Below are 27,512 nucleotides of genomic sequence, written 5' to 3' on the forward strand. Positions count from 1 at the left end.
TTTTTTCATTACAGAGTTGGATAAGTAAGCAGTTTTAATTGGATTGAAATGGCACACAAATATCCTAGACAATGAAATAGTTTTGTCTAAAATAAAAATTTAAATAAATGATTTACTGGATATTGTTGCATCATTGATTGACCAGCTCCTGAGGTAGGCAACTTGTGCCACCTCCAAATTTGAATCCATACATAAAGAAATTAATCAACAGACTTTATCATACATTTAAAAAAAAATCCGTCAACTTACATCCATGTGATTCCTAAATTGTGAAGGCTCTCCAAAGCTACAATAATTTCTGCAGCCCATAAACAAACACAAGACTCAGGTAAATGAAGGTTGACTTTTGCACATGCCTGTGAAACAGCTTCATCCATTGCGTTAAAAGCTTCAAATGCGCATGCCTTTTGAGAAATACCCGTTTCCAAACTGCCAGTGGATGATGACAAACGATTTCTAGCATTTTTATTCTGGTGTATCTGGTTGTTACTGTTAAGAATGAGAGTATTCTGAAAATAATAAAGTACATAGTTAGCATTCAAGCAATCTTTACTAAGGGGCTGTCCATATAAATGATGACACTTTTTTTCAAGACTTGAAAATCTCTCTTCCCCTCCCACTTCCCCTTGGTTTCGATTCAAATTAGGTCACTTTGCAGCCCCTTCACAAAATTCTGTATAGTAAAAGCGGCCACTTTACAAAACTTAAAACAAGTAACTAAAATTAAAGATTTAATAAAACCCCGAATCACGAGGGAAAATTTAAAATCTTTTTTAAAAGCCTTATACTATTAAAAATCAATTACAAGTATTTTATTTGTTAACAAATAGAAACTGGCAACAGATAAAAATTTTAAATCATTGCTTTCAATTTCCTTGTGGGCCACAGTGGCGCAGCCACGGGAGGAGCTTTGGGGTTAAAACCCCTCCCAGAACACAAGAACATACATTTCCTCCGTTAAAATCAAGTGTAAAAAGCAGAGTCTTTGAGCTTTTCAAGAGGAATAGGTTTCAACAAAATATCTTACTGGTTTTAATGATCGGAAGCAGTCAGAAATTACTTCTCAATTCTTAAATATAAAAGTTATATTTCATAATGAGAACCCCACGTCCCCACTGGTATAAGATAGCTAAAATGGTGTCCATAAAGCTCTACAGGGTATCATGATCCCTCAGCACTTCCATCACTGCACAAATCCTTTTTAGGAACATCTATTAGAGAGAGGAAGCCTATCGCAACGGATTTTCTGAGTCTCTTAACCAATTCTCTTCGAAAGATCGGAGCCGTTATTAGCTAGCATTTGACATTCATAAAGACATGAATGTATTTAAGGAAGAGGTTTTAAATGATCTCACGAAAAAACACACAAAAAATTAAGATAAGATCAAAGTAAAACCAATGATAAATATTTTATGCTTTTTCTCACTTGCTTTTCATAGTGATATCAATACGAATTATTAATTGTTTTTAAGCAAGTACTTTGAATGAATAATTACAAATCTGTAGAAATTCTTTGATACTGAATAATTACGCATTGTAAATGAATGGGAAAGAAAGCAACAATTTTCGATTTTGAAAACCCCTCCCAGAAAACTTTTCTGGCTGCGCCACTGGTGGTCCAACAATGAATTTGGTTACTAATAGCTGAATAAAGGCTTAGCCTTATTTAAAATCTGCTTTAAAAACCTTATAACTCGAATTCTTTACAACATAGAACCAGACACATAGTTCCAAACACATTCTATCAGACACAGAAAGAACTGCTTTTTTTTATTTTGGTACTAAATTTTTAAACTTTTAAATATGTTTTTGCTGCAAAAATCGCAAAAAACCTTTTAGATGTTTTTAATTAATATCTTCGTCAATTAGGGTCATTCAAAGATGCAACTAGCTAAAAACACTCTTGATCAACTCTCCTTTCGAACGAAAAAATCAGTATACAGTAAACTCCCTCTAATACGGACAATAATGGGACAAATTTTTGTGTCCGCAATAGAGAGGTGTCCGCAGGACAGGGGTTTAATAATGTTATTTGCACTGGAACTGGGGAATTAAAAATTGTCCGCATGAGAGGGGTGTCCGCCTTTGAGGGGTGTCCGTTAGGAGGGGTTTTACTGTATTTGTTTAGGCGCTAGAGTGCCACAGACAGATACACACACAGACATGTCAAACTTATAACCTCCCTTCCTATGTGTGTCGGGGGTTAATTAGACCTTTCACAAAACTTCATCTGTAGAAACAGTTCTTTCATCACTTTTAAGCTCAATCAATTTGTCTAAAAGCAAAACATCTGTATATAAAAAAAAGAAAAAAAACTGCTTCCAAGTCATTCGCAGTAGGTTTTTTAGGCCAAAGGGATTTCAGATTAGATTTGTAATAGCTAAACATAGTCTATACAACAATGACAGGATTTGGTTCACAAAAACTATATATATGTAAAAAAAATGCTGAAAAAGTTTTTTACACAAAAAGAAAAAAAATCACGAAAATTTCTTTTTTTTTTCCCACAAAATACGGATCTAAAAATCAAAACCTGGATTAACCTATGCTTTCCCACTTTGGTACTTGTTACGCTTTTTTTCATTAATATATTGTTATGAAAAAATGCAACATGTAATATGCCTTGTTAGCCCCCGTCACGCCACAAAACTCATAATTTCATGTGAATCCCACTCCTTCCTTGAAGTGTGATATCATTTGTGGACAGGCCTTAACATAATTTTAGTATTAGTACAATGTGGCTATATTTTAAAATTTGAATAATTATGCTTTAAATGTTATGGGAAAGATCAAGAAAAAAAAGTAAAGTAAATTTTTTTCAATAAACAACATAATTGCAAACTTTCAAAAAATAAAGCAGAAAGCGTTTAAAAAAAAACCATTTAAGCCCATTTACACATTCGTATGTAATCATGCATTAATGATGAAGGAAGCCTGAAATATATTCAATACACCTGAGGTTAAAAGTACAAAATAACATACTAACCAGTGGCAGCTCGTGGGAGAGGCCAGAGGGGGCCCCGAGTCGACTCACTTTTTTCAGACAATAATTTATACTTTTTATTTATTTTCCTTTTTCATGCGTACATACTTGAAATTATTAAAAAAAAAAAGATTTGTACCATATTTTCTTCCATATAACCCACAGATTATCTGTTATAAAAGTGTATAACTAATGAGGTGAGGTGCACCTTGAAGGGATTTTTGGAAAATTTGATTTTGTTCTTTTTCTATTCCAATTTTTTAAGAACATTTTACAGAGCGAATCATCATAAGGAGGATGAACAAATTATCATAACGCGGACTAGCAAATTACCATAACATAGACGAGCAAACTACCATATATGATCATGGGCGAGCAAATGAACATAGCAAATTGGTGAGAAATTCATACATTATTTGTTAATATAATACAGGCGAACCAAATGACCTTTTAATTTTTTACTACGGGCAAAGCTGTGCGGGTACTACTAGTTAATAACATTTGTGATGTATTTTGTAGCTTTTTCCTATCTGATTAATTAAATTTTATTTGTGATATAGTAATCACATATATTTTCATTGATTCGCGTTTTTATTTCATGTGTTCGCATTTTCTGATTTAATGGCGTCTTTTCAGAGTTTCTGGCAGCCATGTTTTCCCTTCTTCTTCCTGCGATGCGTTGTCTCCCGCCTCTTTCGCTCATTGGCCCTAGGCGTGGTCTTGTGCGGTGATGTCATTTTCCCGCGTTCCCATTCGCTGCGCTAGGTGACGCCGCGTATGAATATCTGCTTTTCATGCGACCGCGTGGGTTTTTAGCTGGGATGCTTCAGAAAATTTTGCGGGTAGTCGAGTACTAGCGGTGACCATGTGATGCTGCTTTTCTGAGGAGCGCGGACGCTAGACCTGTGAAAGGTCGTCTCACGAATTAACGATGATGGGGATTACGAATCTCGATCCATCCGTTAAACAAATGGTGTGATGATTTAATTATCGATACATGTGCTGATTAGCCCTGTCAAATACCTAAAATGAGCTATTAGTTAATAAATTCTGCTCAATATGATAGTCAAAAATCAAGATTTAAAAAAAAAAAAGGCGATGTCCACGTAATTCGTTCCGACGATGATGAAAAAAAGTACATCTCAAAGTTTTTAGTTAAACCCCGTGTTTTTCTTCATTCCTGATGATGGTGGTATCTGCATCAGGAGATACCGTGCGAAACAAGAGCGGTATGTGCACCCGAATCTGAAGTTAATTTCTGACGCCTGCATCGCCATTTTCGTGGTGAGATGTGGTTCACTTTTTCATCCCCACTGATAGTCCCCAGCTCCAGTGATGCATCACTTCATTCGTTCCGCTAAAGTATAATGTAAAGCATCCTTCCTCCGTTTTTTTTTTGGTTTGATTCCGTTTTTCTTTTCTGCAACATCGACTCACGTCATCTTTTTTTCATGTGTAAAGCTGACCCATCCCTTAGGACATCTTGAATCCCTGCAATAGACTGTCTTACAATAATCTACCTTGTATTCATTTTTCTTAAATTCATTCCATGTGAGAAGAAAATCTGTGGTTGAATTCGCGGGAGCTCCCCCCGAGACCTTCATGTAAATGATGGTCGGAAATAAAAGATGTGTGATGTGCCAAATATGTGTGAAGTTTTGTTATTCGTTTACAACATTGGGGTAAGTCAAACTTTTTCTCTTTGAGTCCTATGTAGGCACAAAAATTGAGATGTCCTGGAGTTTTGCGGAAACACTTAAAATACCATCGGCCTAAATTTTTTCCTCATTTTGTTTTTTTTTTTATTTAAGTTGGTGGTTCCTGTTTTCTAACAATTTGAAAATATAACCACTTTTCCACCACATTATTTTTGAAAGTTAAGGAGTGTAAGTGGGCCACCCTGCCAACAATAACGGACATAAACATGATATTAATATCTTTGGTGATTTATTTGGTAGTTTAAGTATTTTGTAGCTTGTCCTGTGTTTAAAAGGAATATAATTTCATTTATTTAACACTAAAAAGTCTTAATATTAAAAAATATTAAATTTTTTTTTCAATAAACTGGGGGGGGGGCGAGTGCACCCATGATTTGTCCCCCTCATTTTTTCAAGGCACAAGCCGCCACTGATACTAACTTAAAAAGAAATTTTCAGCTGAGAACAAACTAGATATATACCTGCATACTTTGTTCCAATTACAATACAAAATACTACCTTTAGATGAAATATTATTCAAAGTTATAAAAAACATTACAAATAAAAATGAGTTATACCGACATGCTTCCAAATGCTAAAATACAGTCGAACCTCATCAATGCAAAATCCCTTAACATGAAATATCACTTTACATGAAATACATGTTTGGTCCCATGAGTTGAAAATCACTTGATGATTTATCAGATAAAATGAAATAATTATCATGGTCCTGTGAATTTTGTGTTAACGAGGTCTAACTGTAATATATTTATAGACAAAAGCATAATTAATAAAACAATATTCAAAAACAAAAGAAAGCTTTATAAATACTTTTACAATCCATGGAAACAGATATTATTCAAAAATGATTAAACACATTCAAATTAACATTTGGATAAAAATATGTTTTGATGGGTTTTTTGTAAGTAATTGCAATTAACAACAGTTACATTGTTTAAATAGGGTAAGGAATAAAAAAGTCATTCGTGAATATAAATTAAAAATTTCAAATGAAAATCTTACTTGCTTACTCTCGCTATTTGAATCTTGGCAAATATTTGATGAGTTGTGGTTTGTAGTAGAGTCTGGTGTTAACTGTGCAAACCTGTGATATTTAGCTAATGCAGTATTTTCTTCCTTGTTAACTGACGCAGCATAGTGTTTGAATAATGCAACATAACTTGATGGACAATTTTTCGATGGTATAAGATCAGAATCCATGGAACTGTTAGCATAAGCTTTGTTACCATTTTCAGTGATTTTTTTGCCAGAATAGACATTACTAAGTTCAGTCTTGTTTTTGGGCTCTATGTACAGACAAGGACTATCATTGCAAGGTGACAATGGGCTGCGATGAAGAAAAGAACTCACATAATCCCACAATCGCCCACCCGTTGCATGCTGCAGAATTAGGAATATTGCGTAGGAAGTTTCATAAATTTTGAAAAGTTTCACCATAAAAGGTACATTTTGTGGTATGATATGAGGTATGTCTATGCTTTTCCGGCTTGAGCTCTTGTATAATGTCTGTAAAAGAAAATATAATAAATTAGAATAGTGTTAAAGAAAAACGTTAGCAAGACAATAAAAACAGAGAGGAAATACTTGTAATTCTGCTATGGTTCTTTTCAACTAAACGAACGTCACTTGGCAGATTTTTTATTTTTGGCGATTTTAATCTATTTATCACTATCACAAATTAAAGATTCCATAGTTGACGACATTCAGCAACTTCAATTTCTGAATTCTAGTGTTGGCATATTTTTCTATCATAGCCAAAATAGAAAATAAACAAGTGGCGATGTACTTTAAATAGATAAATACCTCAGTTACTAAATAAGCATCTTATTTTTAAAGAAATTTAATATTTTAAAACTAAAAGAAAATTTGCTTTTTTAAATAATGCAATGTTCATATGAAATTCCGTTTTTGCTTTCTTGCCTTGCTAAAAGAATATATCTATGTTTCATATGAGGTTTTCACGTCATTAACTATTCAAATTTGAGAATTATAATACTGCTGAATTATAGCTTAAACACTGCTGACATAATTTATTAACACTAGAGAAGAAAAGGCCTAGAGATAACAAGTGTACAGGTGATTAGCAATGGCTTTCTTAAGCATAGGTATCACCCAAGTGGTAATTTTGTGCAACAGCCTCAAAAAAATAATTTTAATGTTTCATGTAAACATGAAGTTTATAAAATTTTCAGATACAATTCATTTTTATTTTTGTGGTGTAATGAAAGTCTGCATGAAACAACAATTACAAATTAGGAATAATCCATTTTATGAAAAATTTACCCTAAACGCATACGCAATCGCCCTCTCCCTGCAATATTGTTCTCTATTTTCATTGAAATTTGATAGATTAAATATAATTTAAGAAACATTGAGTAAAAATTCAGAATTAAAGTATTTATATTTTTTATAAACCCTAAAAACCACTTAGGATGTCACTTCATCCCCCAGATAGGTTCCCCCATGCAGCCCCCCCCCCTCTCTTCTGTAATACTACTATGAGTTATTTTCATCCCTTTGAATAAAGCTATTTTATTCAACATTTTTGTTCCCTTTTGAGAAGTAGAAAACTGCCTGGATGATATACAACAAGAGCCACAAAGAGTTTCAACATTACTATGAAAAATATCAAGTGATATATTACCTTTACTACATATGTACTGTTATCCGAAATGTCTAAGACTAGTAAAACTTTATCTAAAACACCTAACACTTTGTATTTGTTGAGATCTTGCATACATCCTTGAAGGCTAGATACTTTATCAATAGGCTCAATCACAGAAGAATGTATCTATAAGGGGAAAAAAATACTTTATGTTAAACTTCATAGAATTATAATTTAAAAAAATAAACAAACATATGACTAAGATAAAGTCGAAGAGCACACTAAAATGGGGTGGCATGGCATTTCATTGAATTCATATCTTCATTCTCCTATCTGAAAGTATTTTCAGATCATAAGTAACAAAAGTTACAATTTAAATCTAGCAGTAAGTTACTGCCCCTATGCCATGGTTAAGGCAGAACTACATGCAATATTCCAGACAGCCTAGGAATCACATCCAAAAACTGCAGTTTTGTTCTTATTAGAACTCATCAGTCTGCATTTGGTACTCTCAGCTTCAATGAGATGACATCTGCCTCTAGCTCAGTTATCCACTAATCCAGACTAATGTCTTCTAATAAGAACAAAACTGCAGTTTCTGGATGTAATAACCGGGCTATCTAGCATGCTGAATTTTATGCTTCAAATTTTCAAAAATGATGTATACCACCTCTTCCGGTAAGCTGTTCCAAGGTTCCACTACCCTGCTAAAATAATAATTCCTAATATCCATGTTAGCCTGAGATTTAAATAGCTTAAAACAATGACCCCTTGTTCTGTTTTCAGTGCTAAGCTTCAGCCCCGTAACATCTTTCATTTTAATAAATTTAAACAACTGAATCATGTCCCCTTGGTCTCTTCTTTGCTCAAGATTGTATATTTTTAGCCTTCTAAGCCTGGAAGCATAATCTAAGTGGGAAAGTCCATTTATTAGCCTTGTAGCCCGCCTTTGAACCCTTTCCAATACATTAATATCTTTCTAAGGATAAGGAGACCAAAACTGAACAGCATACTCCAAATGGGGTCTTACCAAACTTCTATATAAGGGCAGAAGAACTTCTTTAGATTTGTTTGAAATAGATCTTTTGATAAACCCAAGCATCTTATTGGCCTTGTTACTAGCAATGCTGCACTGTTGGCTAAACTTTAAATCCTAACTTATTAAGACCCCCAGATCAGTAACTTTGTCTGCCTGACTAATGACTGAACCTTGCAAATAATAACTTGTACACTTATTTCCATGCCCTAAATGTAGCACTTGACATTTCCACACATTAACAACCATACACCATTTACCAGCCCACTCCGTAATATGATCTAGATCCTCTTGCAGCTGATTTACTTGTTCTTCATTTTCTACAATCCCCATAACTTTGACATCATCAGCAAAACAATTCATATTCCCAGAAATATTTTTGTGAATATCGTTCATAAAGACAATGAACAAAACAGGCCCTAACACTGATCCTTGAGGAACCCCGCTTAAGACCTCACTCCAATTAGAATAATTTCCCCTTACAACTACCCTTTGTTTCCTTCCGGTCCGCCAGTTTTTTATCCAAATGAAAGTTTTCCCTCCTATTCCTGTATCAGCTAATTTGCTAAGTAGAGCAACCTGCGGTACCTTATCGAAAGCTTTTTGAAAATCAATGTAAACAACATCTACAGGCTTCTTATTGTCCAAAGCCATGGTAACTTTGTCATAGATATGTAATAAATTAGTTGCACAAGATTTACCTTTCCTGAAACCATACTGAAAACTAGTCAATAGATTATTAGTCTCTAGAAAATTTACTATCTTAATTTTCATCAATGTTTAAAAAATTTTGCAAACCACTGAAGTTAGACTCAGAGGTCTATCATTTCCCGCACTCCCTTTAGACCCTTTCTTGAAGAGCGGTCTAATGTTAGCCAGCTTCCAGTCCTCTGGCACTGTCCCCGAGTTATAAGAAGCATTGAAAATATTTACGATTACATCTGCTAATTCCTCCGCACATTCAACTAAAATTTTTGGATAAATATTATCTGGTCCTGGAGCCTTAGTCTCTTTAATTTTTTTCAAATGAAGTAAAACGTCGTCCCTGGAAAATACAAAGTCCACAAGCTGTACTATAGCTTGTGTCTTGTTGATGTCAACTTCTGAGATACAGTTATCGTTAAAAACACTCGAAAAAAAGGTATTAAGAACATTAGCAATATCACTATCGTCCTGAATTAAAATTCCGTGTTCATCAACCAGTGGCCCAATATGATTATTTCGAACTTTCCCCGAATTAGTGTATGCAAAAAACCTCTTGGGATTCCTGTTTATGTTATCTGCCAGTCTTTGCTCCAACTCTCTTTTCTGAATCCGTACCAAATACTTAAATTTACGCCTTGCCTTACAATATTGGAGCCTATCTGCACTGTGACCAGTTTCTCTAAACCTATGAAAAGCGGCTTGCTTGTAATTTACAGCGTCTTTAGTTTCCCTGGAGAACCACATTGGCCAAATTTTAGTGTTGACACCCTTTCTCCTAAAGGAAACATGATCCCCAACCATTTTCGCTAGATTTTCCTTAAATTCTGTCCACTGAAGATTCACATCGCTATTGTCCAATCCAGAAGAAAAAACTGCTTTCAAACTCTGCCTAAGTGCCACAAAGTCAGTATTTCTGAAATTGGGCACAAACCTAAAATTCTCTACTTTGTGCATATCAATTTTAATCCCAAACCTAATACTGTTGCGGTCAGTCTCCAATGTGTTCCCCTACACATAACCCCTGAACAGAATTTTCCATATCACTGAAAACTAGATCCAAAATCACGTCCTGTCGAGTACCCTGAGTTACAATTTGGTCTAAAAAACAGTCACCAATTACTTTTAAAAATTCCTCTTCTCTGCTATTACTATGGTAAAAATTATTCCAATCAATTCCTGGAAAATTAAAATCTCCCATTATGATGACTGACCCCTTGCTAGAAATGTCACTAATAATACTAAACATCTGTTCATCTGGACCCTGACTTAAGTTGGGTGGCCTATAAATGTTCCCTAAACGTATTTTTTTGCCCTTATTGCTCATCAACTCCAGCCAAATCATATCAATCTCATTAGGTTTATCATTAATTACCAATTCATTGCAAGTTAAAGTGTCTCTGACATAAAATAAAACCCCACCACCTCTTTTACCTACTCTATCTTGTCTAAACAAATTATACCCAGCAATAGATAATAAATCATCATCACTTTCGGTAGCCCATGTCTCGGTAACTCCAATAATATCCAACCTCTCGTCTATTATTATGCTTTTCAATTCTTCCATCTTGTTCCTAATACTACAAGCATTTGTATAAAAAACCAGGGGCGTAGCTAAGGGGGGGGGGGGGTTTGGGGACAAACCCCCCCCCCCCCCGAAACGTTAGTCTCAAAAAAAAAAAAAAAGAGAAAAAGAAGAGGGAAGAGAAAGAAAAAAAATCAATACGACTTTTTTCTGTGTAACAAAGGTCAAAAATTCACTTCGCTTCCCCCCCCCCCCCCATTGAAAATCTGCTCCATGAGTGACCCTCAAGTATAAAGACGCCTCCCTCTGCTGCGACAATTTTTTGATAATTGAGTGAAATTTGATACTTCGCTTTAGAAATGAGATTGTTTGTTAAATCCATGTATAGGCAGCCTTTCTTTGTCATAGATTCTGCAAATTGTTAAATATGTTTAATTTTATGAGTCGCACAGTGGGAATATTGCATACAGTCAAATCTGTATATTTCGAATTTCACATTAAAAAAATCGAGATAAAGAGGTTTTGAATTACGGAGGCTTTAAGAAACTTTTTATAGAAATTTGAAAGATGATGGTGAAAATTTGAAATCGATGCTAAAGACAATATGGGCTCTTGATTAAAATTCCTCTTTATTAGTTTTGTTAGGTATTTATTCTATTATTACATTATTAAGTGCTTTATTGTGAGTTTAAGGAATCATTTTGACAGTAAAAGAAACTTTAAGCATATCTTTTTCAAGAAAAGTCTTTTATTGCTTTTTGGTCCCTGATTTTTTTTTTTTTTTTTTGGATTCATTATTTATCCTCTTGAGGTTAGCAATTGCAGCAAATCTAACTTGGCCAGTAGTCTACGATTTTCCTTTTTTCATCACTTGAAAAAAAAACTTATACTTTCTTTTCACTCCTATCATTTCGGTTTTCTAAGGAATCACAATTTTAAGAAAGAGAGCAACCAAAGAACAGTACTAATCCAGATAACAGAGCGAAATGGCTCTTAACTTGAATGACCTTTAACCATGAATTTTAATGTTCATCTTAACATGCCAAACCTGTGAATTTCACCCCTTAACTCTTCTTCCAAGAAAGTGCGCGAAACGACTGTCCTTTGGTTAATCTTCCTGGAAAACCTATTCGTGGAACGCATTTACTGCCTCCTCAGCTCTTGAAGACAATTCCTCTGTTTCTGAGTTGAAGAACATGTTTTTGTTTGCTGCTTTGAAGATCATTGGGCTTCGAATCCAAAAATGATAGCATAACCTGAATTCGAGACGATAGAGGTTTTTGTTGGTCTGGTCTCGTGTGTGTCATAGATCATAGTCAAAACAACCTTTGCTAACCAGAGTATCCATTGCAATCACATTGAATTGATTCTTCAGCCAGTATTTACTGCGTATTCTTTTGGAAACGTACAGTCTGTTTAAAGTAGTGCATTCTAAGTGAAAGTTGCTGCATAATGAAACGAACAAGACCGATAACAAGCTTTTTTCAACTCAAAGAAAAAAATTAAAATGACGAAAAGGATTGCTCTAAAAAGAGAAAATTAACGTCGTCTGAAGAAAACGAAGTACAGTCTGCAAAGCAGCGTTGGTCCCGTCGGACCCTTCTGAAGATAATTTTATTTTAATTCAAAAGAAAAACTGCATAGCATTACGTGAATAAAATGTTTAAAAACGAGATATTTCTATTAGCTTGGTTCGGATTAAAAAGTAGAAAATAAAAGACTACTGTTTATAATACCGGAAAATTGCTGTTGCTCTCTCAAATAGATATTTATGTAAATTCTAAAGCAGCTAATAAAATTAAAAATAAATATCTTTATAGATATATCTTCATAAATATAATATCTTTAGTCTGACCACCGATGAGATTGAAAGTCAAACATCCAGTTTACAGGCGGAAATGGAAATATCTATTAGCTTTTAGGGATGCCAGCTTTTGTAGATGTGCGTTAGCCTCTAAATTAAGCAGTCACACTGAAATGAACGGAACACGCTCATCAGATGTTTGATTTCCCCCTGATTTGGATAGACTGGTTTTGACAAGACGTTGCTAGAAAATTTCACTTTAAATTAAATGGAGGGAAAAGAAAAAAAGTTGAATTTTCCATAACATTAAAAAAATAAAAAATTCTTTGCTTTTGTTTTGTTTGACACAAGTATCGGAATTGGGGCACGCCATTCCAAAGTATGTAAGATTCACCTCCCTCTTATTTTTTTTAATACTAAAACAATTTACACACAAACACACACACACACACACACATATATATATATATATATATATATATATATATATATATATATATATATATATATATATATATATATATATATATATATATATATATATATATATATAAGAAGAAACCCCCCCCCCCCACGAAAGTCGGGTCTAGCTACGCCTCTGTAAAAAACCTTAAGTAAGCCCATCTTACTTTTATTTAATGCTGCACGATTATTTGAATCCCAACTGTTAAAAACATTTTTCGTATTATCCGCCCTATTTCCATTTCTACTAAAATTCCAATAGTTGGTACCCTTTCGAACTCTGCTCCTTAAACCATGCCCCTCATTCCAACTTAGTTTTTTGATTCTGAAGCCTCTAAAATCAAACCACTAACCATTTTGATCCCTGTAGAGCTCAGATGCAGGCCATCCCTAGCAATCCAATCGCGTTTACATTTACTCCACACATCAATAAACCTGATACTACGCTTAAAGCAAATTTGAAAAATTTTGATACTTTTGATAAACTAATTAATCTTTGCTAAAAAATAGCCTTTTAACTTTAACTGAAAAGGTATACATATTGAAACACCCATCTATAATATGTTCATTGCTCAGCTCCTTTTTTGTGACAAACCAACTGAATTTTTAAGACTATTTGTATAAATAAAAAACTTAAGCTTAACCTGGAACAGCTTTTGAAGCACTACAAGTTATTTAAATCAATTTTGGTTATCAAAAAATAAAATTTTATTTTATTTTATGTAACTAAAATCATAGTAATTAGAAACTAATTACAAAAGAACAATACAAACTCTTCACAAATGTTCAAAACTATTCATACAATATAAAATATAAAAAAAATTAATACGTAGTTGCACATAGGGATGAATAACCTAATGCTAGATGGTAATAAGTTGATCTGAAAACCAAAGCTGCTAAAAAGGCAAAAGTGAAAGAGCAGTAAAATGCAGTTATACCTGATCCTTTTTTGGATTTGCTTTTGGCAGCCTGTTTTCATAAATTTCCTCTGCACGCATTAGATATAATAAAACTTTCTTTCGTACAGCATCATTCATTTCAGAACACTTGTCCTCTAAGAAAAATAACAGCAATTTGAAAAGCAAAATTTATAATATAGATGAATACTATTCTAAAGAAAGTACTATTCTTAAGTTTCATTTAAATGCTAGAATGTATAACATGAATAGTTTTCAGTTATGCAATAAACTGGATTCGGAAAATTATGTTATCCTCATTACAGATAACTGATAACAATTTGGTAGAGGGGATTTAGATTAGTATAAAAGAATATCACGAAGTTATGCAATACAGGGAATACTGCTTCAACTGGGTACAGCAGACCCTCGTTTTATGCAGGGGTTACGTTCCGCAAAAATGCCGCGTATATCAAAAACCGCGTAAATAGAGAACAAATAATAGTGTTAAAATAGGGATTTGTTTCCATAGATAACAAAATACTTCACTCTAGTGATGATTAATTGTATAATAAGTTTAATGTGTACTTGTATAGGTTTTTACGCACAACATGCATAAAGAAAACCTAAATTAATTTCATGCTCTGTTTATAAAGAGGAGCTGGCAATGATAGTCTTTTGGCAGTCATTAAGAATTTTTCTCTGTAATTCTTTGCAGAGCATTAACGCATCCATGACCACTTGCGTAATTTCTATGATAGAATCTTCCTTCACTAACAAATCAGCAAGATTATTTCTGTTGTCTAGGAATGGCTCAAAATTTTCAATGTGAACAGTTTTGGTTGTGTGTCACTGAAGTTGGCATCCTCGTTGGTTTTGGCCGCCTTTGTTACATCTAAAAGCTCTTCTTGCAGCGAGTTCTGAACTGTATGCATTTAATAAGTTTACTTCTGGAAAGAGCTTTGGAACCAATTGCACAAAATATCTCCAGTGGCCCAAGCTCGATTATTAGCACACCAAAATGCAGTTTATTACATGTAATCTGCAATCATCAGGAGTTTGGATTTTGAAAGAAGGGAAAATGTTATCTGTTTGCATTGTTGCATCCGCGTAAAGCCGAAATTCATTCTCGTAAAATAAAATAAAGGTGTCAAATCCTAAACGGCGTAAAATAAACCTGATTAAAACGAGGGTCTACTGTATTAGAATAAAATGAAAGAGAGGGCTCAACAGAGCCAAGCACTGCAAAGAAGTCAACAAGCACCTAAATTCAACAAACCCAAATTCAACAAGCATCTAATGGGAACAGGGGGTAAAACTGTTTGGAGGGTAAAAAATACTGACTTTACTAACCAAAATTTATAAAATACTGACCAATACTGACTAAATATTGACCATGTACTGACTAAAATTTTAAAAAATTAACAAACTTTGATGTAACAAAAAAGAGCATCATACTTAGTGAAATAGATACAGTCGACTCCAGCTACAAAGTGTTCCGACTTACGCGAAATGGCTATAACGCGATTCTTCTCACCAGTAAAGAAATTTTAGACAAGACACGAATAAATCTCCAGCAATAAGGAAATTTTCGGAAGGGAATCGTGGTGTGTAAATATCGGTTTTGTTATTGGCTACTAAATTTTTTTTTTTGGGAATGGACTGTCTTCCCATTAGCATCACTGAGAGCGGAAGTTCCCACACCATACTAGTCTGATGTATTGCTTAGATACAAATATTTACTCCTCATTTTCGATTTCTTTTTTCATTCTAAATGTGAAGGTTGTTGAAATATAATGGCACCTAAGAGTGCTGTTCATCTTGTGAAGAAAGAAAGAAAAAGAGAAAATTTCTGACAGTTAAAGAAAAGCTAAAGATTATGTGCTTGAACAAATGCTTCAAAGAGGTACGCGACAATTAGGTATGAATGAATCTTCCATATGTGCAATTAAAAGTCAAGAAAAAGGAAGTTCGTAAAACACTGATTAGTATGTCAGCAAGATGCAATAATTATTAAAATGCAAGCTGCTCTTATATTGTGAATTTAAGAAACCAGGAAGAGGGGTGTTGCATTGCCATAACTGGAAACGTTATGAAAAAACTAGTGAAGCAACTGTATTGTGTATTTAAAAATATAAGAACAACAGATTGATCACGCAGCATAAATCGTCATCATCTTCACTTCGTTAAGTTACAAATAATTAAACTGGATCCAAGGTACAGTAAAACTATAGCACATTTGCTTTTTTTTTACTACATACTGTACTTATCGTACTGGTTTATTTTATGTCTTTCTTTCCCATTGATCATTAATTTTGTGCCTCTTAGTAGTATTTTATCTTGAATAAGATGTTTTTTTTTTTAATTTAAAATACAAATAAAAATTCAGTTTTAATGTAAGAAACTACTGTATAGTTAAGATAGTTTTTAACGATTTGAGGTGGTGTTTACAAATGTCTAAAAAAAGATTGGGTATGTTTATAAAGTTTTTACACAAACTTTTTCACAACACAAAATTTTGACTTAAGTGAGGGATCTTGGAACGCATCCATCGCGTAAGTCGGGACTCGACTGTACTAGCTTTGTTTGTAATATGCAGTAACATAATATACAGCTTATTTGGTACAAATTTTGGCTGAAAGTTTAGTTTAATACATATATTTATTGTATAAGGAATAAAACTTTCCTGAAACTTCATTCACTTTTTTTTCTTTAAAAACTCAGTGGAACACAACTTAAAGAAAGATTCTATAAATTTAAGAAACACAAAGTGAAAAAAATATATAAATTATAAACTTATTCATGTTAATTTTTAGTTAAAAACATCTTTTAGTAAAACTCAGAACATATTTCAAAGATTGTTTTAATTACTAATAAGTAAAAATATTTTTGCATGTACAAAAACTACACCCTGCCCCAAAAATATAGACACAAGCATAAAATACAATTCATGGTAAAAATATGGAATGGAGGAATTTATATCACATATGCGTATTATGATAACCAGTACCCACCCTAATTGTTTATGTTTTATTCATGAAATGTTTGAACACAATGTGGATTTATTAATAGTGTAGATGATTTAGGGGGGAGTGGGGTCATGAGCCCCATGAGTCTCCGCCTGTATCTGCTGTGTATAATAAATACAAATTGGAAATTATAAGCAAAACAATGTAATAAAAACTTACTTTGAATTCCTTGCAAAAGTAAATCTATAGCTTTCTTATAAGATTCAAAAGCTTCAGCATATCTCTCATTTTCTTCGGCTTCTTGTGCATTTACAACATATTTTGAAGCATGAACAATGAAAGATGGTCTTTTCTGCAATTCTGTTTTACATGAATTTGGTGTCATTGCAAAATCATCATAGTTGTATAAATTATCATCAAAATCATTCAAGCTGCTTTCTGTATTTAATATTGGATCAAAAGCTGAGACATCAGGTAACTGTTCTTCGTTACAAGAGACTGTGTCAAACGTGAAATGCTCCAATTTTGAAACTATAACAAACGAAATACCAAGATTCAAAAATAATTTCAAGTACTTCTCTGCACACTTTTGAAAACAAATTTCAGAGCTAAACATTGCATAAAAATGAAAGAATTTTGGACAGAAATCCAGATAGGTCATTAAGTTAATAACTATAACCTAGCATAAAAGTGCATGAAACTTAAACCTTGGAAAAAAGTATTTCAATTTTAAGAATTTCTTTTTTGTAATTTCTCATGATTCTTTTCTATAATTTCAAAATAACTTACTATTATTTTTTTCAAAAACATTTTAGGATATTTGAATTAATATTTGCCTCACATGAAAATAAAAAAAAAATTTAAATAAAAAAATAATTAACAGCTATTTGTAACATCTTTGCTTATACTAATGTAATATACGAATGTAATATACTAAGTCATCTGAAATAGAGTATTTTGAGAAAAAATTTAATAAAATGATCTTTATTAATTGACAGATTTAGTAAAAATGTTTTGAATCAATCACTGTTGCAATGTAAGAACCCATTTTTGGTTGACGTAAAATAAAACAGCTGAGAAATCATATCGGAGTCTAGTGGGTTAGGTTTTGAGAGTTTTTGAGTCGGGTTCTAGAGCAGCTGGGATTTTTATCACGAGACAACATTGCCGGGATCGGGCAGGCTTGATTTACGAATTTTCAGGCTTGGGTTTCTAAAAATGAGCCCAAACTCATCTCTACTGTGTGTGTATCTTCTATTTAGCACAACATCCCTACCCTCTCCAGTTAGAGCTGCTGGAGGTGGAGGCAAATATTGAAAGCAGCTTTACTGCCTGGCTTCTTAGCCGTTGACATCTATCCATACGTCCAAATCACGGTGACCTCCTAAAACGCATATCCGAATCGGACAGAATGATTTCCCCACCGTCCGTCACCACGTAATGTACGAAAGGGATGGTCGAAATCTGAATTGGCCTTTCTTTGCTTTAGCCATTCTGGCGCCGAAGCCTTTGCTACTTAAAAAAAAGTTTGTTAAAGCCGATCTTCTTCCTTATTTCCACTTGTCGAGTACCGTAGCAATGCTCATAAGCTATCAGTAGTTTCTTTCCATGGAAATCAGACATGTGTTGGCTACCTGCGCACAACTGTATACTTAAAAATATGAAACATATTTTAAAATTTTAAGTTTTTTTTGGGGGGTGGGGGCAAAATGTGAACAAGCTTGGAAAAAAAATTGTTTCAAGAGCATTCTAGAAATTTTAGTCGCCTTTCTTTTGCGCCTCCCCCCCTTCTTTTTGTGCTTGGCACCCTACGTAGTCGCATGCCAGACAACCTCGAAGACAGCTATGCATGCCAGACAACCCTCGGCGTTGTATACAGTGTGTTTCAAAACTCCTAAGAGGGGAAGGATGCATCCTGAGGACTTGAAATCATATGGCAATGGGGGGTCGGAAACGATTTCAAAACTAGGGGAATTTTTGATATGCGAAAATGTATTTCAGACTGTTCGGAGTTCTATGCATCGAAGATGTGAAGTGCCACCGGAAAAAGCCGAGGGAAAAAGCTTCGAACACTTACTTGGACCCATGTAAATTTCGCCTTTTTACTTGCAAAATCAAAAAGATTTTTCACTTACAGTCTCTTTCGTTATGATTCTTCTGTGTACATCATCGCTTCAGGAAAGCATTTCTGACCTCGCATTCCTATATTATTTCGAGTCTTCATGATGCTCCCTACCCCTCTTACCAGGAAACATCACGATCAAGGAAATTAAAAAAAATTCCAAATTGGTGGCATTCGAAAGAACATTGGAAAACATGTTTATGGCACTGAAACTACGTGCCCTCGTGACCACGTTATCGAAATATGATGTCTTAAAAATTGCCGAAATTTTTAGTAAAGTCGCCAAATTTAGCGAGTTTTGTTCAGAAATGGAAGGTACGGCGCGAATTCAACATCCGCATCTGACAAGACATTTCACTTCCATATTTGGTCACCACCAAAGCGCGTGAGAAATATCGCATTAATTCTTTACTCGGGGTGACTACCATGGCGCGGGGTGTCGTGGCACAGACTGCGACATTGAAATTTTTAGGGGCTTGTGTTCCGGGATATTAACGTGCAACTGTATAGGGGAAAACGCCACAGCCCGAAATATTTGTTTTATTTTATTGTAGAAACAATGGAATTGTTTGTTATTCTTAAGACTGTCTGTTAAAAAACTGATGTTTAAAACTTTTATGCTTCTGCGGGTGAAATATTTCCACTGAAAGAGTTTATTCGATGATGAAACTGTTTTGAAAAAAATATGATAACCGTAGAGAAACGGTAAACACATTTTAAAGTCTTTTTTTTTTTTTGAAAAGTCGTAAATCTGAAGTCTTCAACAGTATCTAAATAAGAAGAAAACGACATTTTTAAAGATTTCAAACCATGTTCTCAAATTAAAAAAAACGACTTCTGTCAGTTATTTCCAGTGTGTTTTTCGTTATGTGTATCGTTTTCAAGTTATGTGTAAACCCTTTAACAAGTCAAATAAAAATAAAACTGTATTAATTTTTATTTTGCTCGTATTTGAATTCCCTTTTAACGTGAAACATAATTGGTAAAAGTGACTTCAGTATTTTTAAAAATGACTAAATAACATGCAATATGATGTGCATTTACGTTATAGCGACTTTCAGTTGCAGTGACAGACTTTTTCGAACTACAGGGGTTGTTGTAATGAACGTCGACTATAAAATTTTTTGATAAGAATCTGTTATGAAGTAATTTCCGACATCGTTAGTTTTGCTGTGCAAATTTTTGACATTTACTATCCGTTGTTTTCTTTTTTTTAATTATTATTTTTTTCGATTTTAAATTAAACATTTTCGCTAGCAGTGGTCAGACAATAAAACTTCATGAATGATAATAACTTTTGAAAAAATAAATAAGAGCTTTGATACTACAATCCATGATCATGTTCTTTCAACATCAAAAACTATCCATTTTATTTTCAATATATAAGCTTTAATAAGCATGTTTTTTTTACTTATTCATATTAATTCTCGTACATAATTATTAATTACTTACAACACATTTCATTACAAGAGTACAAACTTAAATTAGTTAAGTAAAACACATTTGAAATGCACTTAAATTCTGAAATGTATTATTATCACGATTACAAAGTTAATCCTACGTTCAATTTCGTTATAAAGTTGTAGCTCCTCTGAATAAAGCTCTCTAGTTTCCATTTCACAGGCTTCATAGTTACTTTTTAATTTTACCCACACAAGTAAAGGGTTAATTCGAAACATCGTTTACGCGCTTTGCAGATGACCAGAAATGGAAATGAGAGTCTTGCTAGATGCAGGCGATGAAATCACGTGGTATTTTCCATTTCTTGCCAAGTCTTTAAATTTGGCGAATTTTCGTAAGATTTTGACAGACTTTGACCCCCCATATCTCAAAAACAAAAGGACGAGGGCACACAATATTTGGGTCAAATTTTTTTCTAAAGATATTCTTTCGAATGCGACCATTTTTAACTTTTTTCATGATTACTGAACTCGTGATGTTTCCTGGTTAGAAGTTCTGAAACGTTCAACTGAAACACCCATCTTCCATAGTTCATGCCTGTAATCTTTAATTTTGATTCTTGCCAAACTGTTGGGGGGGGGGGGGCATAAATCAGAGCGCTGTGAATTCTTCATAAGGGAGTAGGAGCTGGGCCAGCGCTGCGAAAATTTTTAAATTTCTTCACTATAACTAGAGAATTATGAAAAAGTTGAAATATTTGACTGCGCTTCTGAATCATAAAATCTAAAGGGCTATGCAATGCTGTTATTCCACTTTTATTCATTTTTAGCTGTTAGTTATTATTAGTTCCAGCAGTGGCGAAAATAGGGAAGGAGCTACGTGTGTGCATGTGTGAGGCAAATTTGCGGGCTCCCCGCAAATTTAGTGAAACCTAAGATTTTGTTTGTCTTTTGCTTCACTGGTAGCGACATCAAGACAATGTAAGAAATTTTGGCCTCAGTTCCCCTTTCGCTCCCGGGATTAAAGCCTTTGCCTTGCCACTGAGTTATAGAAAGAAGGGCGCCGCCGTAGAAAGGTTAAACGTTAAAAATAGGAGCCCTGATTCAAAAAAATCTTAGAACCATAGCATTAGCCAAAAATTTTAATGACGAGGTTTATTAGTTTTAACCGAGTTCAAGTCGGCGCTGAATGGTTACTTATTGTTTTTACAATTCGTCAATTGATTCTTCAAAAAAAAAAAATCTATGAAGTAGTACGGGTGTCTTATTTATTTATTTCACACTCTAAATCTTATGGTTCCTGGCGCCGCAATATTCAGGACACAAAATCCTTAAAAAAAACTAAAAAAAAAAAACTTAAGTCACCGGTGTACTAAGGGCACCGGCGCACCAGGAATTTTCCAGATGTCTTGGCGGTCTAGTACGTCACTGCCTGGAGCAAAGGTGAGTCAGAGGGGACATGATTGAGTTGTTTAAATTTATCAAAATGAAATATGTTAATCGATTAAATTTTTGCACTTAAAGCAGGATTTGGGATTTTTTTTTTTTAAAAATCTATTCAAATGTCAGGCTAACCTGGAAATTAGGAAAAATTACTACTTTAGCAGATCCATGGGCACTTGGAAAAGCTTAACTGAAGATGCCGTAGTGACCAAGAGAGTGGATAGCTTTAAGAGGGCCATTGATCTTCATAGGGGAGCAACAAACTGACTAGGACCAGCCTAGCTGGGCACAGAGTCTGTTGCTGATCATCAAATTTGTATTTGTTGTTGTATTTGCAATATTTTTTTTGACCTAATGTGTTTAATTATTTTCACTGTTTTAATTTTTACAGATAAGTTTAAGTGTAAAATTATCGTTTTAGGTAGTCATAACCAGTAGGTAGCCCTTTTCAAGCACTACAGCAAACCATCGAATTTGAAAAACTCGATTCGTGATTTTTCACATTTGTTAGTTTAGCATGGCACTCATGTGTTACAGGGTATCTTTTGCAGCAAAAATAGGGCTTCATATTACCCAACACCAAATGTGTGCATCGTTTTTATTCTTTCTTTCTTTTTTTGGACAAATTTAAATTTGGTAACGCTGATTAACATACTTTTAATTTTTAGCACAAAGGTACTTATTCATTTCTTAATGATAAGTTGTTGTTTATGAAAAGGATTAGCTCGTGTGAGATCAAAGGAAATTCATGGTCTTTTAAGAATTGCTTGGGGTCACCTACATACTAATATCCTATTCTTATAACATTGATAATACATACAATTAGTGGCATTGCTAAACTCATTGCTAGGTGTTACAACATCTTCAGCACATTCAAGGTCTCCAAACGGGACAGGGAATTCAAGAGTTCCTTCAATATCTACTTCAGTACTAATGATGCTGCAAGACTGTAAGGCTGATAACAGCCAGTTGTTGCAAAGATTATTTTGATCTGAGAAAAACTTCCTGGATGGAGAATCATTAGTAACAGCTTCAAAAAGAGGATCAAACTCTGACAAGTTAAGAGATGGTCGAGAGTTACAACTGTCGTCATCAGTAAAAGTGGTACGGTCATCTTCATCTTCCGTGCAATGAGATCCAAGACTTATGTTGTCAGGTAACTGACGATGCTGCCATGTTCCACCTAAGGTATTGCTTGCATCTTTCAAATTATTTTCAACACTGTAAAGAAATACGTATGCATTTAAGAAAAGGGAAAATAATCTGGAAATTTACATCAAAAAATAACATTTTGCTATAGGATTTGGTAGGGTTTTCCAAATTATGGGTAGTTGGAAAAAAAAAATCTTCTGTTACTACAATACATCTTGTAAAAATGTGAATAAAGTACTAAAAATAAAAAATAATGCAATTAAACCAGGAAAGAAAATGGATTTAAGATATGATTGAAAGGTTCTTTTTCATTATAGGTACGATGCTTGGTTTGGAGATTTATTTCCTAGTTCAGTGATAATAGTAATATAACATTTATGTCTCTCTCTCTCTCACCATCATATTTGCTCTTCTCTGTCTAACTTTACATTTGAATGACACTTTCAAGGCTTGTTAATAATTTGAATGATTTATTCGGATGATTATTTTTTATTTTAAATGGAATTTTAATGTTATTTCATTCAATTGGAGGATTATTTTAATAGAGCTTTGCTTGTAATTTACCGATTAGTTTTTTACACGATGGTTTATTTACAGTTTGATGGTCTTATTTTAAATAATTGACAGAAAATTTTGGATTTTAAACAGAAGTTTAAGGCTTTTATAAGTTTATTTAAAACATCAAAAAAAAAAAAAAAAAAGAAAGAAAGAAAAAAAAACATAAGGTATCACTAAACAAGTAGTTTCTATGCAACACTGGCCAAATAATGAATGAAATGAAAAGTAACTGCCAATATTGAAAGTACGTACACTGACATGACTACACTGAAAAGTACAACACAAAATACAAATAAAATATTTTTTTTTGAGCACATGGAATTTAAATTCAATTTCTGCTTTTTTTTTACTGCACTAGAGGGCTCTGCCCCCTGCTCGCTAACACTCACCAACCCCTGAAGATTGCTTCGCAACCTTATTTGATTTGCAAAAATTTAATTTGTCAGTTAAAAAGAAACAGATTTAAGAACGCAATGTTGTTTACATTGATTTTCAAAAAGCTTTCGATAAGGTACCGCATGTTGCTCTACTTAGCAAATTAGCTGATATAGAAATAGGAGGGAAAACTTTCATTTGGGTGAAAAACTGGCTGATCGGTAGGAAACAAAGGGTAGTTGTAAGGGGAAATTATTCTATTTGGAGTGAGGTTTTAAGCGGGTTCCTCAAGGATCAGTGTTAGGCCCTGTTTTGTTCATTGTTTTTATGAACGATATTCACAAAAATATTTCTGGGAACATGAATTGTTTTTCTGATGATGTCAAAGTTATGGGTACTGTAGAAAATGAAGAACAAGCAAAACAGCTGCAAGAGGATCTAGATCATATTATGGAGTGGGCTGATAAATGGGGTATGGCTGTTAATGTTGGGAAATGTCAAGTGCTACAATTAGGGCATGGAAATATGTGTACAAATTATTATTTGCAAGGTTCAGTCAATAATCAGGCAGACAAAGTTACTGATCTGGGGTCTTAATAAGTCAGGATTTAAAGTTTAGCCAACAGTGCAGCATTGCTAGTAACAAGGCCAATAAAATGCTTGGGTTTATCAATCGATCTATTTCAAACAAATCTAAAGAAGTTCTTCTGCCCTTATATAGAAGTTTGGTAAGACCTCATTTGGAGTATGCTGTTCAGTTTTGGTCTCCTTATCTTAAGAAAGACATAAATGTATTGGAAAGGGTTCAAAGGCGAACTACAAGGCTAATAAATGGACTTTCTCACTTAGACTATGATTCCAGGCTTAGAAGGCTAAAAATGTACAGTCTTGAGCAAAGAAGAGACCGAGGGGACATGATTCAGTTGTTTAAATTTATTAAAATGAAAGATGTTACGGGGCTGAAGTTTAGCACTGAAAACAGGACAAGGGGTCATTGTTTTAAGCTATTTAAATCTCAGGCTAACATGGATGTTAGGAAAAATTATTATTTTAGCAGGGTAGTGGAACTTTGGAACAGTTTACCGGAAGAGGTGGTAATGAGCAAGGGAGTAGATAGTTTTAAGAGGGCCATTGATCTTCACTGGGGATTGTAAATTGACTAGGACCAGTCTAGCTGGGCCCAGAGCCTGTTGCTGGTCGTCACTTTTGTATTTGTATTTGTATTATGAGTTCCTTTTGGATAAAAAAGCACCCCTTCCCTGGATTTCAAAATACCTTGTGCCAACTTGCAGTGTCATAAGGGCTAAGGGGCTCCTGAGGCAGTTTGTACGTTTGAAAAGTCTCTTAAATATCGTGGTTTCTAGTAATATATTTTGCTGTTTAGCTCGGGCCTTGAAGTGAGTTGAGCCTAAGATTTTCCGTTAAAATCGAAGCCCCTAAAGTTTGTGAATAAGAAAGAATAAACAAAGGAATTGAAAAGACGTAACTATGGCAACGCCAAATAAAACATCAATAATTTTAATGGAGGTGAGATTATTGCAACTTGACTTTTAACGGCTTGTAACTTTTTTTCCTTTGGAGATAGAAGCTCAGTATTTTGACCATGGGTCAAGTTAGATCTGAAGCAAAAAAAGCCCTCTCTCCAGTGGTGTCCAAAAGAAAACTATAGGACATTTCCTTTGCGTTTTACTGATAGATTTAATGAAGAAAGTAGTGACTAAATTTTAGCTAGGACAAAAAAAAGTTCAACTAAAAACGCAAATAACTCCTGCCGTATTTAAGTTAGAGCACTGAAACAATTTACGTAAAACACAGAAAATTCTACCCTTTCCAATGATAGTTAATATTAATATGTGCAAGTAATTTTTCACCCCTTTAATAGACAATAATAAACAATTTACACGAGATTTGAGCTTAAAACTAGTATGTTGTGGCCATCACGAAACTTTCTTCTATATTTTTCCTTTTTCTGATCCCTCCCCATGCTTGACGAGGAAGCAATATTCCCAACAAAAACAAAATTACACATGCAAAAACTTGACGACTATCCCAATGTCTGAATTATTGCAAAAGCAAAGCAAAGAGCGAAAATTGAAAGTTATTTTAAAAGCCTTGCTTGAATTAATTACAAATATTTTATTTGTTAACAAACATAAGATGGCAACAGTTAAAAATTTTAAATCATTGAGATAATATTTCCTATCATTTCCATACAATTAAAATCACGAGAAATACGCAGACGACAATTTATTACGATTTATCTTTCTTATTGTTGCATTAATAAAAATATTTTTATTCGCAAAAAAAAAAAAAAAAATCAACACCTCTTGGAGCGATCGGCGTTAAAATAGAACCAAAGCCTGTTTACATATGGATTCACATATATTCCAAATTTCAACCAGAACGTAGCATTACTTCTTGAGATAGGGCACTCAAAATGGAAAAAAAGAACGTGTGATTGCGCTACCCCCCTTTTAGCTGTTGACACAAAACTAAAATCAGTTCTTATACCCACTAAGGGCTACTTGCCGATAAATTTTTCTTTCATTCCGTTCATTATTTCTTGAGATACAGCAGTCACAATTGACGAAAAAAAACGTTCTACAGCTCAACCCCCGTTTGAGTTATTGACACCAAAATTGAATCAGCACCTGTTCCTGTTAATACCAACATATGGACCAAATTTTGTTTGATTCCGCCAGTAACTTCCTGAGGAATAGCAAGCACGCGTAACTCGAAAAACGTCCCATTGCTCCACCCCCCTTGGAGGAATTCGCGCCAAAAACTAATGGGCACAAGTTCACATAGGGGCACATATGTGTACTAAATTTCGTTCGATTTCATGCGGTAGTTTTTGTTGTAGAGCGGCCACAAAAAACTGGTCACACACAGACGTGACACACACACATACACACACACATACATACATACACACACACATACATACATACACACACACATACATACACACACACACACAGACAGACAGACATTTTCCAAAAATGGTCGAAATGGACTCAGCACACCTCAAAACGTTCGAATCCGTCAAAATTCGAAATTCGAAAATTTGCACGAATCCAATACTTTCTTCTATATATTAGATATAGAAGAAAGTAAAAATAATTACAAAAAAACTAATTCAAATTGAAAAAAATAAAACCTCAGGTGCACACCCCTGGTGCTTGAAGTAATTTTGTACAAAATTTCAAGGCAATAGGTGCTGTGGGGTTTCCTGGGCGCACGCCTGCCACAGACTTCCTTTCAGAATTTCTTTGACCCCTTACTTTTATTTACTATAAAGAGATGATTGAATGCATGCATTGGTGGTCATTCATTTGTCTTTTCCATAGAAAATGTCAAAAAAGGAAGATTTATGAATGTAATAAAAAATAACTTATCTTTGTTATTAGCCCTTTGAGTAGGCTTGCCAGGCATCCTGGTTTGACCGGGACAGTCCCAGTTTTCAGACAAAATCCACGTGTCCCGGCTGGTTTACTTCATGTCCCGTTAAAAGATACATTTGATTACAGATAACCGAAAAAGTACAAATAATTTACTAGTAAAACCAAAAAAGTCTTTTTGAAAAAAGTATAAGCATATGTAAATGTTATTAAATTTTTTGTTTCTCATTCAAAGCGTTTCTTCTTGCTAAAATAACTTGTAAATATTAAAATGTGAGAAGTAACATTTTTAAATTTTTCTGCTTCTGTCATTTTATATTACCCTTGTTTTAGGTTTATAATTAGTAACCATTAACTCAAA

The 27,512-nt window shown here is 34.0% G+C and overlaps 1 protein-coding gene across 1 annotated transcript in view; it reads right to left on the reverse strand.

Annotated features, from left to right (window-relative positions):
- Positions 1 to 27,512, reverse strand: part of LOC129223942 (ribosomal protein S6 kinase delta-1-like) — an 85,910-nt gene that overhangs the window by 20,889 nt on the left and 37,509 nt on the right. The window contains exons 6-11 of the mRNA XM_054858326.1: positions 22,486 to 22,886; positions 16,920 to 17,231; positions 13,774 to 13,889; positions 7,346 to 7,492; positions 5,704 to 6,207; positions 250 to 509 (exon numbers count right to left, since the gene is read on the reverse strand). Coding sequence (XP_054714301.1) covers positions 250 to 509; positions 5,704 to 6,207; positions 7,346 to 7,492; positions 13,774 to 13,889; positions 16,920 to 17,231; positions 22,486 to 22,886 — 1,740 coding nt within the window. The remainder of the gene's footprint in view (positions 1 to 249; positions 510 to 5,703; positions 6,208 to 7,345; positions 7,493 to 13,773; positions 13,890 to 16,919; positions 17,232 to 22,485; positions 22,887 to 27,512) is intronic.

Source organism: Uloborus diversus, chromosome 6 (assembly GCF_026930045.1).
Source record: "Uloborus diversus isolate 005 chromosome 6, Udiv.v.3.1, whole genome shotgun sequence".
Taxonomy (NCBI): Eukaryota; Metazoa; Arthropoda; class Arachnida; order Araneae; family Uloboridae; genus Uloborus; species Uloborus diversus.